The sequence below is a fragment of the Electrophorus electricus genome, chromosome 8 (assembly GCF_041902795.1).
Source record: "Electrophorus electricus isolate QZ-2024a chromosome 8, ASM4190279v1, whole genome shotgun sequence".
Taxonomy (NCBI): domain Eukaryota; kingdom Metazoa; phylum Chordata; class Actinopteri; order Gymnotiformes; family Gymnotidae; genus Electrophorus; species Electrophorus electricus.
Genome location: NC_137504.1, coordinates 32,227,501 through 32,245,669, shown reverse-complemented (window position 1 = coordinate 32,245,669; position 18,169 = coordinate 32,227,501). Strand labels below are relative to the sequence as shown.

The following is an 18,169-nucleotide window of genomic DNA, read 5'->3' as shown; positions in this document are numbered from 1 at the left end:
CCTGGGGTGGATGAGGACTGAGGGGTGGAGGGCAGCTCAACAAACAAGTAAACTAATAAACAAACAAGTCTATTTTAAAAGTCCAAACAAGTCTGAGACCGGGGCCCTACTGTGACACCCTGCTTCAAAATAACTACTAAACTATGTTTAGTATAAAAATATAAAAACATAATAAATGAATCAAAATCATCATGAAATCATGTTCTTGTGCTAAATTAGAACCCTCCAATCCCTTTTAAAGTCCCGTCCTGTCTACAGGTGCCCCTGTTTTTACTGCTGGCCTGATCTGGGATCCCAGCAGGGGAAAAGCAGAGACTATAGTAAACCCAGATTACAACCTCTCATGACTACAACATCCCATTCCACACCAACCAAGCCAGCAGCTAGAGGATGTGGAAGTATGTATGTGTGTGTGTGTGTGTGTAGATGCTTGATCAAACACTAATGCAGAAGGTCCTGGTTTGGTACAGGATCGATTTTCCATGAGCTTCACGATGTCCCTTCGGAGAACTATGTAGGTCATCTATGTGCACTACTCATGAGGCTAAGAGCTAATAGTTATCACTAGATACTAGTACATTTAGTGTGTGTGCGTGTGTGTGCCCTTACTCCAGGACATCTAAAATCTTAATAGTTTGTACTGTGTGTACATGTGATAGATTTGTGTTTGTGTATGTAAAGTTGTGTGAGCTTGTGGTTAAGTTCTTCCATTTGTTTGTAATTATATGAGAGATGAATTGTATGTGTGGGTGTCTGTGTGTTCCTAATGCCCCAGGTCACGAGTAACACACCTGTGTCCTGTGTGGAGCAGGGCGCACAGACTCCCTCGACTTTGACAAACATTTATTAACATATAACGGTGGTACTCACACATAACATCAACGGTGAACACTAACACTGATGCTGAACAATGGCACAAACAAGGTAACATGAACAGTGGCGATGACCAACAACTAAGCGCAAATCTACAGCGGTTTAAATACAGACAACATAAGACTAATTCAGGTGAAGGTGTGTGGTAAACATGGGTGTGGTTACAAACGAGACAAACAATGAATTCCCGCTGCATGCGGCGGGCTGTACCACGTGACAGTGAGAGGGGAGCGTTCCATGACACGTCCCACAAAACGGCAAATCCAGATTACCTGCATCTTACTTATAATTCTCACATTTTGAGTCTTGACTCTGTACACCTGTTTTCTCAAAGGATCAAACATTTTAATCTTTGTGTGTTTGTGTGTGTGTACTGTGTGTTAAACAAGGGATCATTAAAAGCACAGAAGTACCTGACATGGCCAGAGTCACCATGCCCTTACCCAAAATGCCATGTGAAAATGACTATGGTGCCTTGTAATTAACTATTTCTCAGCAGTGTCCCTCATGCAGAACAACAGTGCTTGTGTGTGTGTGTGTGTGTGTGTGTGTGTGTGTGTGTGCACGTGCATGTATGTGTGTGGGAGTGTGTGTGCTGTTCTCCCAAACCTGCTGTTTGGTACAGGACTAATGTAATTACATTACCCATGTTACCATGACACCGAAACCCACATCAGCAGAGAGACAGAAACAAAAGACATCAACTCAACCTGTGCATTTATATCAGCTGTTTGGCTTTAGACCTCATTGTCTTTCAGCCCTTGTACCCACTCTCTTTCTCAAACATCTGGCAACCCTGTCATGTGGTAGAGAGGGCAGGTCAGATGGACATGGTGGTGATATGGGGGGGGGGGGTATTGCCTCAGGAATATCAATCAACCAAATGCAACGTTCAATATCATAAACGAGCGGAGGGGGGAGATGGGTAAAAAATAGAACGTAAAACCGCAGACGAGGACAAGATCATAAGGCAGAAAAAATGCTGAATAAAGGAAAAGAGGCTGGGGGAAGAGGAGAGGAAAAGAGAGAGAGAGAGAGAGAGAGAGCAGGCAGAGCAGAATCGTGATTCTCCCTATAATCCGCTTGTCAGGGACAAGCTGAGAAAATATAGAGAGAATGAAAGAGGGAGAGAGAGAATGTGCAAAAACAGTAAAAAAGTGATGGATGAGAATCTACATTACTCTGTATGTGATGATGAAAGAGAGAGAGGAGGAGAGAGAGTGAGGATTGTGTGTGTGTGTGTGTGTGTGTGTGTGCTTGAGAGAGATTAATGCATACAATACAATTCCAGCAATAAATGTGTTTGCAGCTGCAGCATCAGGAAAACAGTCAGCAATACAACCCCTGCCCCCCACCCCCACCCCCTGCAAACTATACACACACGAGCCACACACAGTCAGAGAGAGAGAGAGAGAGAGAGAGAGAGAGAGAGAGAGATGGAGGGAGAGAGAGATGGAGGGAGAGAGAGATGGGAAATGATTGAGGGGAGGGGAAGCATCAGTCTGAGACGGAGAGGGTGGTATGCTTACGGAGTGTAACAGCAGAGTGAGCGAGGGAGAGAGAGCGAGAGAGAGAGAGGGAGAGCACGCGTGGAGGCAGACTGTGAGAGAGGAGGAGCTGCGAAGAGGAAGAAGAGGAGGAAGGTGCCAGCACACGAACTCACACGCCGACAGAAGAGGACAGAGAAGGAGAGCGGGAGAGAGGGAGAAGAGGAGAGGAGAAGAGCACGCTACAGGAGACATGTTCAGAGCCGCATTGTACATCCGGACGTAACCGCGGCAACCCACCGCAACTTGCTGCTGCGGCCACTGCTGCTGCTTACTCGACCTCTGTCAGCCGTGTGCGTTTGTGTGTGTGTGTAAGCAGTGCCATGAGATCCAGAGGGCGATCGAGTGCCTTGAAGCATGTGTCATGTGGTGTGTGTGAAAGTGTGTGTATAAATGTGTTTATGGAGACTCATGGAGAGACAGAGGCTCTGCAGTGACTGTGTGACTGGTTGCGGTCGTGAGAGTGTGTGTGTGTGGTTGTGAGCCGGTGTTTGTTCATGTGCAGGTAAAGGAAGGGTCAGAGAGGTGCAGCGCTATTGTGGGAGGTGTGTGTATGTGTCAGCGTGTGGCAGTGTATGCGACTGTATGTGCATCAGGGAAGTGTGAAGATTAGCACAGTGCAAAAACAGGCAACAGTGGATGACCTGAGAGAGAGAGAAATATAGAGAGAGTGATAGGGAGAGACAGAGAGAAAAAGAGAAAGAAAATAGGAACAAGGAAACAGAACAAGGACGTAGGCTCACACTCTTTAGAGAGGCTGTGTGTGTGTGACAAAAAGACATAAAGAGAAGCAGAGTGTGTGTGTGTCCCCAAGAAAGAGAAGCAGGGTGTGTGGATGTGTGAGAGAGAGACGGTCAGAGCGTGTGTGTAAGAGTGAGGATGGTTGTCAGACTTTAAGCTCTGCCATCATCAGTTTTCCCTTCTGCAGAAGCTACGCTAACTCATCCTTGCAACAAGGAGCTACCCCCCCCACCACCGCCACACACACACACACACACACACACACACACACACACATTGCACGGTGGTCCTGAAGAGAAATCAGTGCGGAGGGTGCTGGGCCTTTTGCTAGGGGAGCCAGTCCAGGGTCAGAGGTGGTGACCCCAGCGGACGGGGTCGGTGGTGCTGGGAGACGGCACGGAGGCATACAAGAGTGGGTGCGAGAGAGACGGGCGGAGGGCTAACATGGGCGAGTGGACCATACTAGAGAGACTGCTCGAGGCTGCTGTTCAGCAGCACTCTACTATGATCGGCCGGTGAGCAGTGTGTCCTCACACACACACACACACACACACACACACACACACACACACACACACACACACACACACACACACACACACACAGATGCAAATGCACATAAATACATCCGTGTGTCCCTGTTGAAACACACCCATACCATATATACTTATACACGTACAAAAATGTATTACATGTTAGGTATTTGTCAGTGTTGTGTGTGTGTCTATGTGAATGTACTTTTGTATGTGTGTTTTTGAAGAGATACCATACCACTGTATAGATTTATATAAGGAGGTGTACTCTGTGTCTGTGTATGTTTGGGAAAAGATGGCATATAGGTGTGTGTGCGTGTGTGTGTGTGTGTGTGCGCCCATGTGCTGGAGTTAGATGATGAATGAGACCAGCAGCGTTCTGCTTGTCTCTGTATTGTAAAGGTGGCCAAATATAAACAGTACAGTGATGTTGTAAATCACAATTCCCATTAGATGCTTCACACTCAAAGGTACATCTGTACGGTTTTCATGAACAACCATTTGGATTCTGACATCAAATTATAATATATTATATCATGTTTTTTATATATATAATTAATGTATTATATGTATATTTCCAGATATTATACAATGTTCTCTCACTTTCTCTTTCTCTGACTTTCTTTGTCTTTCTTTGTCTTCTTTTCTCTCTCTCTCTCTCTCTCTCTCTCTCTCTCTCTCTCTCTCTCTCCCCCCCTCTCTCTTTCGCTTCTTTTCTGTCTTCTCTCTCCAGTCACCACTCCTTGGTCAACCACATTTACTCTCTGTTCCAGTGGTTAGGTTAAGTTTGAATTAATTATATGTAATCAATAGGCTGCATTACAGGGTTTAATGGTCTAAGGGTGAGAGCAGAGAGAGAGAGAGAGAGAGAGATAGAGAGAGAGGGAGAGAGGAAGAGAGGAAGAGAGGAGGGGGGAGAGAGAGAGCAAGAGAGAGAGAGGAAGAGAGGGAGAGAGGAAGAGAGGGGGGAGAGAGAGAGAGAGAGAGAGAGGGAGGTAATCTGGGCTGTTTTAATGGAAGGATTGATTAAAGGGAATAATGTGCACATACACAAAATTTACTTAGGGTTTTGTAATACTAAGTTTACTGGTTTTGATACTTTGGGGCAAAATGCTCATGCAACAGCTACACAGACAGAAAGACAGACAGACATAAATATATTATATGAGTATGACTGTGTATGTGTGTGTAAGAGAGTGTGCATGAGTATGATGATATGTGAGTATCAGTGTGTGTGTATGAGTGTGTATGTGTGTGTGAGTGTGTGTATAGGCACCTGTGAATTTCTGAAATCTGAGGAAGCATCATCCCCTGTTAAACTCATTAACCTGAACTTCAGGTAGTCCAAGGACATGGTGTACTTTCCCTAACACCGTGTGTGTGCATCAAATATCCAAACACTGGCGTAGGCGTTTTTATATACAAACACAGGTAGCATAGTTGCAGATTTATAGTGTTGTTTTGTTTTGCAAGAAAGAGAGAGAGAGCAAGAAAGAGAGAGAGAGCAAGAGAGAGAGAGAGAGAGAGAGAGAGAGAGAGAGGGGCGGGGGGCCGGGGGACAAAGAAAAGCAAAGACAGAGACAGAGATTGAGAGAGACAAAGAGTGACAGAGAGAGAGAGAAAGACAGAGAAAGAAAGTTAGAGAGCTCTCTCTAACTTTCTTTGTCTTTCTCTCTCTCTCTCTCTCTCTCTCTCTCTCTCTCTCTCTCTCTCTCTCTCTCTATATATATATATATATATATAGAGAGAGAGAGAGAGAGTGTGTGAGAGAGACTGAGAGAGACAGAGAGAGATAACACTGTTGTAAGTGTTCTGTGTGCTAAATTGATGTCATCTTCTATTTAGCAATATAGCAGAATGACAAAGTAATGACACCATAATTACAATTCAGTGATCTGGGATCTACCCACACTCAGCATCAAGACGGAGCCCTGGCCCAATCCACTACAAAAGCCCCATAATTCTCAAGCCACAGGGTGTAGAGAGCAGATCCACAACAGACTGGAAATGTCTGCATGACGCGCTGTGAACCAACACGCTTAGAGGGGTTCATTAGGGTCAACGGGAGGGGCTGGAAGCTATGCTTGATTATGCTCGTGGGGTACGTGTAGAGAAGGTTTATGCGCAGGCCATCGTTGGTTAAGATTAAAATAACCTATGCAACTTGTGACTGGTTGAAGGGTTGGTCATGATTGCAGATGATTTGATGCACTGGAAGGATACAGTAAAATGTGCTTTAAAAATTATGTTAAAACTTATAATTTAAATTCTGAAAAAAACATTTAATATAATTTTATACTTCTAAACCCTTTTTCTGTATATGGACATTTTTGCACATACTCTTTTAGAATTATTATGAATTACTGTGGAGACATTGGTGCTTATTTTCTGATGTCATATGACAAGCATCCAACTCCTAATCAAAGCATACCAGAAATCAATGTGTCCATATTCTTTGCCTTTCAGTGATACTGATTGCTCCTTTCATTTCGACTGTTTCATATTCTACAAACCAGCTTTCAGTAGCCATGAGTCATCCACTAGATGTTGTCAGTAAAAGGTCTGGTGCAATACTCTGTAGAAAAATACATCACTGTTAAGAAAGCATTAGTAGAAGGCAGTTAACTAGCCAATTAACAAAATAATAAATACATTAATAAATCAATCCCAACTGTGCTCAGGAAGAGCATAATCCCATTTGGCACAGGCAACCAGCATCCCGTAAAATATGATCAAGTAGTTCAGAAACATGGTGAGAAGGATCAGCTGCCATTTTCAGGACTGTCAGGGAAGAAGCGGGAACAGAGCAGTGGTGTTTTCAGAGCGTGTAAGTCACCTCTGCAGCCCTGCAGCTGATGCTGAGGACTCTGGGAAGGGGAAACGCACATGCCAGTATGCGTAGCAAGTGCAGGTGGGGCAGCTTGTGAAGCTCAGCAGTTCACTGGCATGATGTAACACAGTCATCAGTACTAACCTGCACAAAAGCACATGCAGATAGATGTAGACTGTATAGCCAGAACATGTAGATGCACACCGATTATACATGCACACTGATTAGATTACAATATTCTTTAGATGTGGTCTAAACTGTGTTTGGGTGTGTATATAAGTGTGTGTGTGTGTGTGTGTGTGTGTGTGTGTGTGTGTGTGTGTGTGTGTGTGTGTGTGTGTGTGTGTGTGTGTGTGTGTGTGTGTACCACTTCTGCATACCCTCCCATTACACATGAACAGCTCACCAGTGCCCAAACTACAGTTGACAAAATAAAGCTGCATGAACTCCACAGTTAGCTGTTGCCCAATTGTGCCTCTCATAGTTCCTCTTAAAGAAATGATGTGCACAACTGTTTTCTTTCTGGCTAAGTTACACATAAATAGACAGTGACATTTAAAGAGTTTTGATACGTTCCACTTTCAGGTAGAAATGTGTCCTATAGTAACCAAGAATATGTATAGTAGCTTGTAGGAATAGGTTGATGTATTTTATCTGACTTTTTTAAATAAAATATGTTTAAATATTTTTTGTGACGTCTTCCCAGAAGGCTGCCTTACCGCGTAGCATTGCTGTATGTATGTGTGTAAGATTAGGCCCGTGAGGCAGAGATGATACTGGCAGAGCAGCAGAATGAATTAAACTAATGAAAGACAGGTCTGTGATTGTTCAGTGTTCTGAAAGAGCTCAAAGACACTGACATTAATGTTTATTAGCACAGATATACAGCTTCTACTCTTTGGAAGTGATTGTGTGTGTGTGTGTGTGTGTGTGTGTGTGTGTGTGTGTGTGTGTGTGTGTGTGTGTGTGTGTGTGTTAGTAACAGCAAAGTACAATATAAGCTGTTATTTGCCTCTCTCTCTCTCTCTCTCTCTCTCTCTCTCTCTGTATGTGTCTGTGGTCTCTAATCAACTCAGCCTTATGTACTAGAAATAGGGCCATGGTATCTTGGTGGTTAAGGTACTTGACTTGTAATTGGAAGGTTGCTGGCTCAAGCCCCACCACTGTCAAGTTGCCACTTGCCACCTTAACCCTCAATTGCTCAAGTTGTGTTCAGTAATAATTGTAAGTCACTTTGGATAAAAGCACCAGGTAAATGTAGTCCTCTTGTGCATGTAATTATATTTGTTTGTGCAGGCTTAAGTGTGTGGTGTATTGTATAGTAGTCTGTAATAGATAACTGTTTGTTTTAATCAACAGCATATCTGCTGGCTAATGTAGTTTTGAGCAGTCATAACACTGTAATCAATACTTTGCCGTGTGTGTGTCTTATAAATCTTGCACAGACTGACGCAGTAATATTTCGTCAAACTGAAATGCATCCATCTTCGTAGCAGAGGAAGAACGTGAGAAGTTGCTCTTTAGATGTTTTTTCAGAGAATGATGTCAGAGTAAAATTTAGAAGCATTCAGGTGTTCCATGCTTGCATGCATGCATACACACATACCTAGAAAACTATATTCATGAGTGTTTATTTATTTATTTATTTTTACATTTTTTTATATAAAGTGTAGCTCATATTAGATGAAGAATAAGATTTCTTTGTAGTCTTCGAATTAAGTGGGTCCCCACATATAAGTGGCTATGTTTAAAATAGATTTAGTACATTTAGTACTGTGATACATCCAGGCCACTAGGTGTCAGTATAATGGCTGTTTTGTAATTTTAAGAAGAGTCACTGTAATAGAATGACTTTTAATTTCTTTTTATATATAGTTTACAGATTCCTAGTTATTATAATCACTTAGCAGAATGGAATTAAAATCAATTACATTTGTAGAATATATTATTTTCTTTTATGATCATTATATTAGCCAGTTGTAGGCCTACGTTTCAGTGGTCTGAATGAAACCTTCTTTAAAAGAAAAAGAAGGAGAAACGGAAATGAGGAAGGTATCATGTTGAGCCGACACAGATCCAGAGCAGAGTGGGAAGCTGCACAACCTGAGGTCCTAATTTTAGTACTGGTTCTTATATTTTCATATTTTCTTTCTTCCAAGGGCTAGCATGCAAGAATTTTGCAGCTGTTCTTAAATCAAACTGTATTATATGTAATATGTGGGCTGTAGTGTGAAAAGCAGGATATTGTATTTAAAAGAAGGAGGCACACTATTTGTGATATGCCAAACATATTCTTAGTCGACAGTTAGCTTATATCCTGTGGTGGTGAGAAGTGAATTTTAGTTTATTTGAAGAAGATACTGCACAATCTTCTAGAAGGCTAGTCTCGAGTTCAGGTTAAGAAAGAGTGAATGATTTCTTTTTTTTTTATGGTTTTAATTGTAAGTGACATGTAGGGCTGTACAATATATAATTTTTTTTTTAATTGGTAGAGTGCTGTTGGGTTTTAATGGTGTACTGGAAATGGTACCAGATGGTATGGAGTCAGGGTTTGAAAAGGCAAAGAGCAAAACTTTGACAAAATCTCAAACTTCAGCGCTCGATCTCAATTCACCTGCCCAAGTCCCTCAAGCAATGGACAATGAACAGAATGTTGTTGATGGAGATGTTGCAATTATAATAGTTTGTCTAGAAAAAACACCCATATCTGGAATATAATCAGTACATCACAGAATAATTTGTGATCAGTTTCATCACAGGCTCATTTATGATTAGTTTCATTACAGGGTCACTGGTGATCATGTATCCTGCAGAAAGGAGTACTACTGTGCAGTGGCAAGTCTTGTGTTATGGTGGACAAAATAAAGTCACTGCTATCATGCAAATGCAAAATGAAATCACTTCTTTGCTGGTTCAACAGAATTTTTTTAGATCTGCTCTTCTACCAAGAGAAATTTGTGATATTTGTCATGGAGATCCAATGCAATACCATGCCTCCACTGAGTTATTTGAAAATGGGACAGAGAAGGACACAGCTGACTTTATTGACTGCGTATACTTTCTCGAACAGTACACCAAAAGTCAAACAAAGGAAACTGCAAACAAAGGAAGCTGCTAACACCTTTCTCCACAACAAAGCTATGAAAGAAAAAAGAATCTTTTAAAACATTTTGGAAATGAAATGAAAATTGCTTCAGCCAATGTGGACAAGGCACAGAACTGGACAGCAATAAAAGGGGAAGAGACTTTCAAGCTTCTTCTCTTCCCCTCGGGGGGTGATGCAATGTATCAGACCAAAGGTCATATAGGAAAGAAATGCTGTCAAATATGAGAAACATACTCTAGGATCAAGTTGGTATATCTTCCGAGTGATGCTGCCTCTGCACTAACATGTAGCCATGTTGGGGCCAGTCACGAAGAAGACTGTGTCTTTCCTATTGTCTCAGTCAAGGTGAAAATCCAAAAATCCAATAAGGTGGTCCAAACATGCGCAGGCTCAGCAACACTGACAATCTTGCTTGCCTATTAAACTTGCAAGGAAAAAGAGCTGGAATTGTATTGAATTAACATCCAGAATTTTGACTCTGCTATTGATCTACTCTTTGAAACGAAGGCACATAAAATCATGGAACTATGAGAGTTAATTAATAAGCAGGGTGACAGGTCCTATGCAATAAATACCAAAATAGAGTTCGCTCTCAATGGTTCTCTTTGAGTTGGCAAAGACTGTATATTTAATGAAGCTTGTGATGGCAATTATGAATAATGTTTCTGTTGCCAAGTTTAAAGATTTGATGATCAAGGACCATAACTAAGACTTACATGTGATGTCCAGAATCAGCATCCATGTCAACAGAAGAAATTCAGTTTCTGAATACCATGACCAGTTCAGATGCATTGAAAAGTGGACATTACTGTCTTGACCTTCCTTTCAAAAAAACAGTACCATCATACCAAACAATCACTTGCATTGTTGAAAGGAAATTTGGAAAAAAAATGAGAAACTTCATAATGTTATTCTTCTTAATAATGAATGAGCAAGGATATGCAGAGAGAGTGCTTCCCAAGCAGCTGTGTCTATCTAAAGGAAACATCTAGTACATTCCTCACCCTACGGTTGTTCAAAATCGACAAGATGAGAGTTGCATTTGACTGTGGAACTATGGACAAAGGAACATCACTGAATTCTCAACTCACAAGTTCTCTTATTGGAGTCCTCGCTATGTTCACACTAGAACTAGTAGCATTTGTACCTGAGCTTCAGGCTATGTACAATCAAGTCAAGGTCTCAGAAAGACATGTTGAGGTACTGTGTTTTCTGGGGTGGCCTAAAGGTGACAGAAAAAAATCTAGTGCAATATAGAATGTCTGTGTATCTGTTCATCCGTGTGTGACTGGACATAAAAGCTGTATGTGTGTTGATTGTAATGTGACCTTGGGTTCTTTGAAATGTGCTATGTAAATATAACCTCATTCATTTTCAGCACAGTGTGAAAAACTACTGATGCCAATCAGTCTTACTTTTAAGCAGATTTTGTCAACACAGTCAAGAGCAATTTCTATATGGGTTATTATGTGTCAGTTGAAGTGAAAAGAGGGAAGAGTCTGTCTAAAAGATACAGTTATTTTCACTTGTTTGACAAGAGATGTACATCTTGAAGTTGCATATACTTTGGACACAGATTCCTGTAGAAATGCTATATGGAGGTTCGTCTGTTGACGAGAACAAGTGATGAGTTTAAGATCAGATAATGGTACTAATTTTAAAGGAGTAGAATGAGAACTGAGAGAATCTCTGCACATGAATCATAGGAATATTCAGAAATCATTGATGCGCAATGGAGTAACCAGGAACTTCAGTCCTCCAGCAACTTCTCAATCTAAAATAACAGGCCAATCACAGCTGCTTCAGATGATCTAAATGAATTGGAGCCTCTTACACCAACTCACATTTTGTTATTGAAAGGAAAGACAGTCTTGCCTCCTGGACTCTTTGCTGAGAGACCGATACATAAAGCAGATAGAAACAGGTACAAAGTATATTGGCAAATCTCTTTTGGAGAGGTAGCTCAGCTAATACTTGCCACTAATGCAAGAGAGACCCAAGTCCAGGGAACACTGTCATTGCTGCTGATGCTACAGAAGGATCATGGCTGTTTGGAACAGTTTTGGAAGATAAATCTGATTCAAGAGGTTTGGTGTGCGCTGTGAACAAAGAACAACATACTACAAAGACCTGTTACAAAGGTCTGTCTGTTGCTGTTACAAGTGCACAAGTAGAGGGCAGTGGTAGCTCAGTGGTTAAGATACTTGACATGTAATCAAATGGTTGCTGGTTTAAGCCCCATCACTACTACTGTTGTGCCCTTGAGTAGTAAGGCCCTTAACCCTCAATTGCTCAAGTTGTACTCCCTCATAATTGTAAGACTCTTTGGATAAAAGTGTCAGGTAAATGTAAGTAATACACACAGACTTTCACAAGCGAGATGGCAGAGTATTTTGCACTCACATTTTGTAAGTCAAAATATTTATGTACACCTGTTAGCTTCTTGAAAGTGTATGTACTGTCTGCATTTTATCCCACCTTAGGAGCCAGTATGTAGGAGCTATATGGACTTATATGGGTTTCAAATATATGTAATGATTGAATTTCGATCCTGGTGGACAACAGTGAGCGTAGGTGTATAACAAGGTACCATAGAAGCACAGCTGAGCAAGAGGGTTACACAGGTTTAATAAGTAGAGAATGGCATTGGAATGTAAACGCTTGCTCAAATTTGGACTAAATTTGTAAATGACAAAAGGGCCTCTATTCATTTGGTCAGTGAGGCATAAGTCTGGTCTATGGCAGACATACTCAGATCTGGACCTGGAATCCTGTTCAGGATTCTGTAATCTCCTGAAGCTGATTATTAATGCAACTTGATGACCACTTTGTCATCACACCTGACTCATAGATAAAGGGAGGATGGGCAATCTGTAGGGCCTGGACCTACAGGACAGTGATTTGAATACCTGTGGTCTATGGTGTTCAAAGCAACTAGTGAGTACAAGCAAATGCCACCATTATAGTCACCACATGCAAATATTCTCTTTCATGAATCTAACCATTATTTTTTATTATTGCATTCCATGAGCATGGTGACTGATCTGTGTTTCCTCTGGGTATGCTGGGTTTCAATATCCTGAGCGCAGCCCACAGGGAGAGATAGAAACTTCAATTCGCAACAAGTTGTAACAGTTATTCACCATATTTCCAAAGTGCCAGAATATACAGCTAGTAATGTATCAGTGTTATAATAAAGACCTGTTGGAGGAACTGGATGAGAGAGAGAGAGAGAGAGAGAGGGAGAGAGAGAGAGCGAGAGAGAGAGAGAGTGGGAGACTCTGGCTTTATTTTCAGGCCATCGCATCATCGCAGCAGTTTGAGCCATTCAGGATAGAAAATCTGTGTCATAGCACACTGCTCTGGGTAGAGACAACAACCACACACACACACACCCACACACACACGCACACACATACACACACATGCACGCACGCACACCAAGGATCATGTTAGTAATGTGTGTGTTTGTGAGGGTGTGGGTGTGTGCTCCAGGCAAACAGAAGCAACTCAGTATCTAAATCATACAAATAGGTCAAATGAATTTATTTCACAAACTGTAAGAGTAAAACATGCTACAGTGTGACAATATATCCAAAGTACATATAGATAGTGCTCTTATGCACACACACACACACACACACACACACACACACACACACACACACAACATTAGTCAAGGCCTATGCTGCTGGATTTTCAGAGACCTCTGATCCAGAAGCTTCTGATCCCCATGGCTGTGACAGGGGTCTGATCTCAGATCACCTCCACCCCCCACCCCCCACTACGGTAATAACCACTGGCCCACATTCTTCACAGCACGGTGCAGTGGTGATAATGTCATTCAGAAACATAGTGCAATATGGCAGTAACAACAAGATAAATTCCATACTGTACTAGAGCGGGAATCACTTAATATAGATAAGGAAAACGAATCACTTAATATAACAAGAGGAAAAGGTCATTTTTGATGAAAAGCAATAAGATGACGCCATTTATCCTAATGAATATAAAGACTGGTTATAGATGCATTATAGACATTATAAACTAGTTATAGATGCAGTATAGACATTATAGACTGGTTGTAGATGCATTATAGACATTAAAGACCTGTCAAAATCTTAATATGAGTTTTTCTGAAGGACACATTTTATAAAAACTGCTTGAATTCACCATATTGTCAGACTTATACTGGTGAAGAAAAATTATAATCACAGAGATCAGAGATTCAGTCTTATTTTACCTCCAGAATTTTCATAAATAAGAAAGGAGCAGCCAATTCAGTCTCCTCTTCTCGTGGTTAGTCCCTCCCAGCTTCCATGTTCCATGTTTTCCCTGTCTTGTGTATTTTAGTTCCATGCCATAGTTTCATTTTCTCCACCCCTTATTTGATTGCCTACACCTGTCTCTCATTTATACCTTGTTAAATTCATGGATTTATACCCTGTCTGAGTCTGAGTCGTGTTTTTGCTGTTTTTGTGTTTGGTGGATGCATGGTGGATGCAGCCCATCTGTGTTTCAAAGCCTTTGTTTATGTTTTGTTATACTAGCCTTCATGTTTCCTAGCCTATGTTATAGCCTGCTTCCCTTGTTTGGCTTTGTTTGTTTGTTTATAATCCCCGTAATCTCCGTATTGGCTCTATGACCCTGGACTACTCCAACGACTATGACTCAGGATTTGCCCCTAATAAATCTCGCTCTTCTCTGCACATGCGTCCACCTCCTTACCACTCACTGTTCCACCTCTGTTCCACCTCAACAAGCAGTTCAATTTACACTTTAATTTACAATTCAATTTATACTTCAGTTTATACTTCAATTAATACTTTCCCAATGGCTCCAGTTACCATCCCTAAAACACATACAGTACCATATGTAACAAACACTGGAAGACATATGGAACACACGTTATTAGCTTAACCTTTCAAATCTCCTGAACACATCCATCTTTGAGGAACCTAGAATATTCTAGAAAGATATTGATTCCACATACCACCATACAATATCACATACCACAGTAACAATCTGGCTGCTTAAGTTTGTCCTGCTAAGAGTCCATGTTCATTAAACTATGAGTGCAAACACACCCACCCACCAACCCACACACACACCCACACACACACACACACCTACCCACATGCACACACACACACACACACACACACACACACACACACACACACACACACACACACACACACACACACACACACACACACAGTGCAAGTGGACAAATGCATTTGGGACAAAGCAGTGATGAGCATGCTTATATTTGAAGCCAGTACAGCAACTTTCTAAAACAAATTTGTGTGTCTGTGTGTCTGTGTGTGTGTGTGTGTGTGTGTGTGAGTGTGTGTGTGTAAATGTTTGAAGAGACAAATAGAACAGAGAATGAGTAAGAACACCTTAGGGAAAAGGCAGCTCTGAACATCAGAAAGGACTCATCTGAGCTTTGTCCTACAGAGACTTCTCTTGTTCATGAAGGGCAAACTGTGAGGCATTTATAGCTAAATTGCCAAAGAAAGCACAGCAAGCTGCAGCCTTTGCACTGAGAGACTTGAACATGGAGCAGCAGGTCTGGGTGCAGTCTTGATACTGAACATATGCGCAGAAATGATTACATTCACAGTGAGTAATGTGGGTCTCAGATCAGGTGTTAAGATGCACTCACCTTGCCTTTATGATAGACAGATGTATGAAAGGATATTTCATTGAGGGGGTGTAGTGCGACTAATAAATATCAATCTTTTTTTTTTACAGTGTTTTATTATCTTTATTGTCATTGTCACTTTTTAATGAATTACATAGACAATGTTGAATAAAAAGCATGTTAGTGAAGTAACCACTGAACTGAAGTGTACTAAACCTGGAGAGAGAGAGAGGGAGTGAGACAGAGAGAGAGAGAGAGAGAGGGAGAGTGAGAGAGGGAGAGAGAGGGAGAGAGAGAGGAATAGAGAGGGAGATAGAGAGGGAGAGAAAGAGAGAGGGAGAGAGAGAGAGAGGGAGAGGACAGGGTATCAGTGAGGTGTGGCATTATTGAGCTCAGCATGCTGTTGCCTGTCCCCACCACTGCCTAATACTTTTAGAAAAGCAGATTTTTACAACTACTTCTAAAACCTTAGAGACTGGCCTGACCCATTTAAAACAGGGCAAGAGAGACAGTTTGTGTGTGTGTGGTTAAAGAGTTAAAGAGGTAAAAAAAAAAAAAACCCTCCTTAAAGGTTATGGTTTGAAGGGTCCAGTTATTTTTGATTCAGTAATATATGTATCAATATACCACACAGACTGCTCTCTCTGTGCACGAACATTCTATCAAGAGACAGGCTACTGGCTGAGAATGGAAAGAGAGAGCAGGAAACAACAACCATCAGACACTCCTGATTCACTACTGCTACTACTAAGCGGGATCCAAGACTGATTTGTGTGTGTGTGGGTGACTGTGTTGCCTTGAGAATGTAAGTGAACTCTGATTGATGTTTTTGTATAAATTGAGACTGGGTGTTGTAGTGTTTTTGTGAATAAAAATGTGTGTGACCTTCTGTGTGGATGAATGAAAGTGTGGTAGAGAGAGAGAGAGTGTGTGTTTATGTTATGTTTGTATGCAGAAATTGCTTCAGACAAAGAGAGCCAGCCTTGCGTAGTCTGCACTGCTGCTCAGACAAACACACTCACACACACACACACACACACACACACACACACACACACACACACACACACACACACACAAACACACACACACACACACACACACACACACACACACACAAGCTAGCTGTTCAAACTCTTATGAAATCATCTAGACACCTATTAACATGTCACCACACTATAGTTTGACTATATAACTTAGGGAGAAATGTACAACATACGGACAAAAACACACATACTCTCTCTCTCTCTCTCTCTCTCTCTCTCTCTCTCTCTCTCTCTCTCTCACACACACACACACACACACACACACACACACACACACACACACACACACACAGAGCCTGCTGTGGCTCTGCTATTTATATTTAAAATCTGAATTTTAAGACTCCTGCACACACACACACCCACACATCGTGCACCCGCACACTTTGTCACACTTTGTCTGTCTGCTCTCACTCTCTTAGCATACTCTATCGTTCCATCTGTCTCTAGCTCTCTGTTAGTCTCCGTCTATCTCTCTTTCTCTCTTCCCCTCCTTCCCTCTCTGTCAGTTCAATTCAATTCAATTTCAGTTCAAGGTACTTTATTGACATTTTAAACTCTTTTTTGCAGATTAAATCTTAAATCTTAAACTTGTTAGTACAGTACAGTTGGAGAAAAAAGCAGAAGGCATCAGACAAATCTATAGGCTGTGTTACAGTGACACTGTGTTTTTTTTTGCTTGTTTGTTTGTTTTTCTGTGAATGTGTTTATGAAAGTGTGTATGTGTATCTCCAAACACTGACGCTGTCTTTTACGGTGGTAGACGAGGACGTATTGTGCTGTTAGTGTCAGCACTGCTTGTGTTCTCAGAGCAGGTGCACTCAGTTCTGAATATTTCTGAATGTTCTGTTTGAAAGTGCACCTCTGTTTTTGGTATTGTTTTCTTTGCAATGTTGGTAAACTCAAGATCTGCTGGTGTCTGCTAGTGTCTGCTGGTCTCTATAGCCAGGCACTCTTCACTGCGTCTTTGCTTCATCAAGGAGATTCTCAGTTTTTCATCAGTCACTGTGGTCAAGTAGTCTGCCACAGTATCTTTTTATGGCCAGATAACATTGCATTTTACTTGTAATTGGGTTCATTCTTTTGAGGTCGGTGGATTTAATATGATCCTGAGCCTGTGAGTTATAAATGTGTTAGAGAGGACTGCTGCCTGTGGATCAGCTGCCTCTTTTCCTTGCACAACTCTGGGTATTGCTAAGCTTTACAATGGTATGAGTGAGGGTTGCGATTTTTTAAATGTTTCCAGAATTTGACTGCCCTTTTTTGTATCTTAATAATAAATGGATATTGGCCTAATTCGGCCCTGTGTGCATTAGTTCTGGTGTAGTTGTGAACTTTTAGGATTTGTTTACAAAACTCAGCATGCAACGACACAATTCTTGATTTATGAGCAGACTGCATACTTCTCTGCCATACAGGGAAATGGGTTCAATAATGAATTCAAATATATTATTTATTATTATCATGTATATTTGTCTTTTTATGGTGTAGATAGCTCGGTGTCCTTTTTCTTTGAGTTTATTCACTCTGGTTGGTTAAAAATTGGTTTTAGAAATTGGTTAAAATTTCCTGATGAGCTATTTTTGATGCCTAAATAATTATAGGTGGACGCATAATTCATTACATAAATGTATGTTTGTCTCTCTGATATCTTGATCCTTTTTGACATATCATAACTTTTGTTTTGTTTATGTTCACTACCAGGGTCAGGGGCCCAGGTCGGGCAGTACTTCTTCAGCAGGTCCACGTTCTGCTGTAGGCCCTGCTCAGTAGGACGCAGCAGAACCAGATCATGTGCATAGAACAGGAATATCGTCTCTGAGTCGTGCAGAGTGAGACCATCAAC

General features: G+C 41.3%; 1 protein-coding gene across 1 annotated transcript in view; it reads left to right on the top strand.

The window, feature by feature from the left end:
- Nucleotides 1-2,372: 2,372 nt before the first annotated feature.
- gjd1a (gap junction protein delta 1a) overlaps nt 2,373-18,169 on the top strand; it is a 22,478-nt gene continuing 6,681 nt past the window's right edge. Inside the window, exon 1 of the mRNA XM_027028611.3 lies at nt 2,373-3,676. Within this exon, the coding sequence (XP_026884412.1) occupies nt 3,606-3,676 (71 nt within the window). The 5' untranslated portion in view covers nt 2,373-3,605. The remainder of the gene's footprint in view (nt 3,677-18,169) is intronic.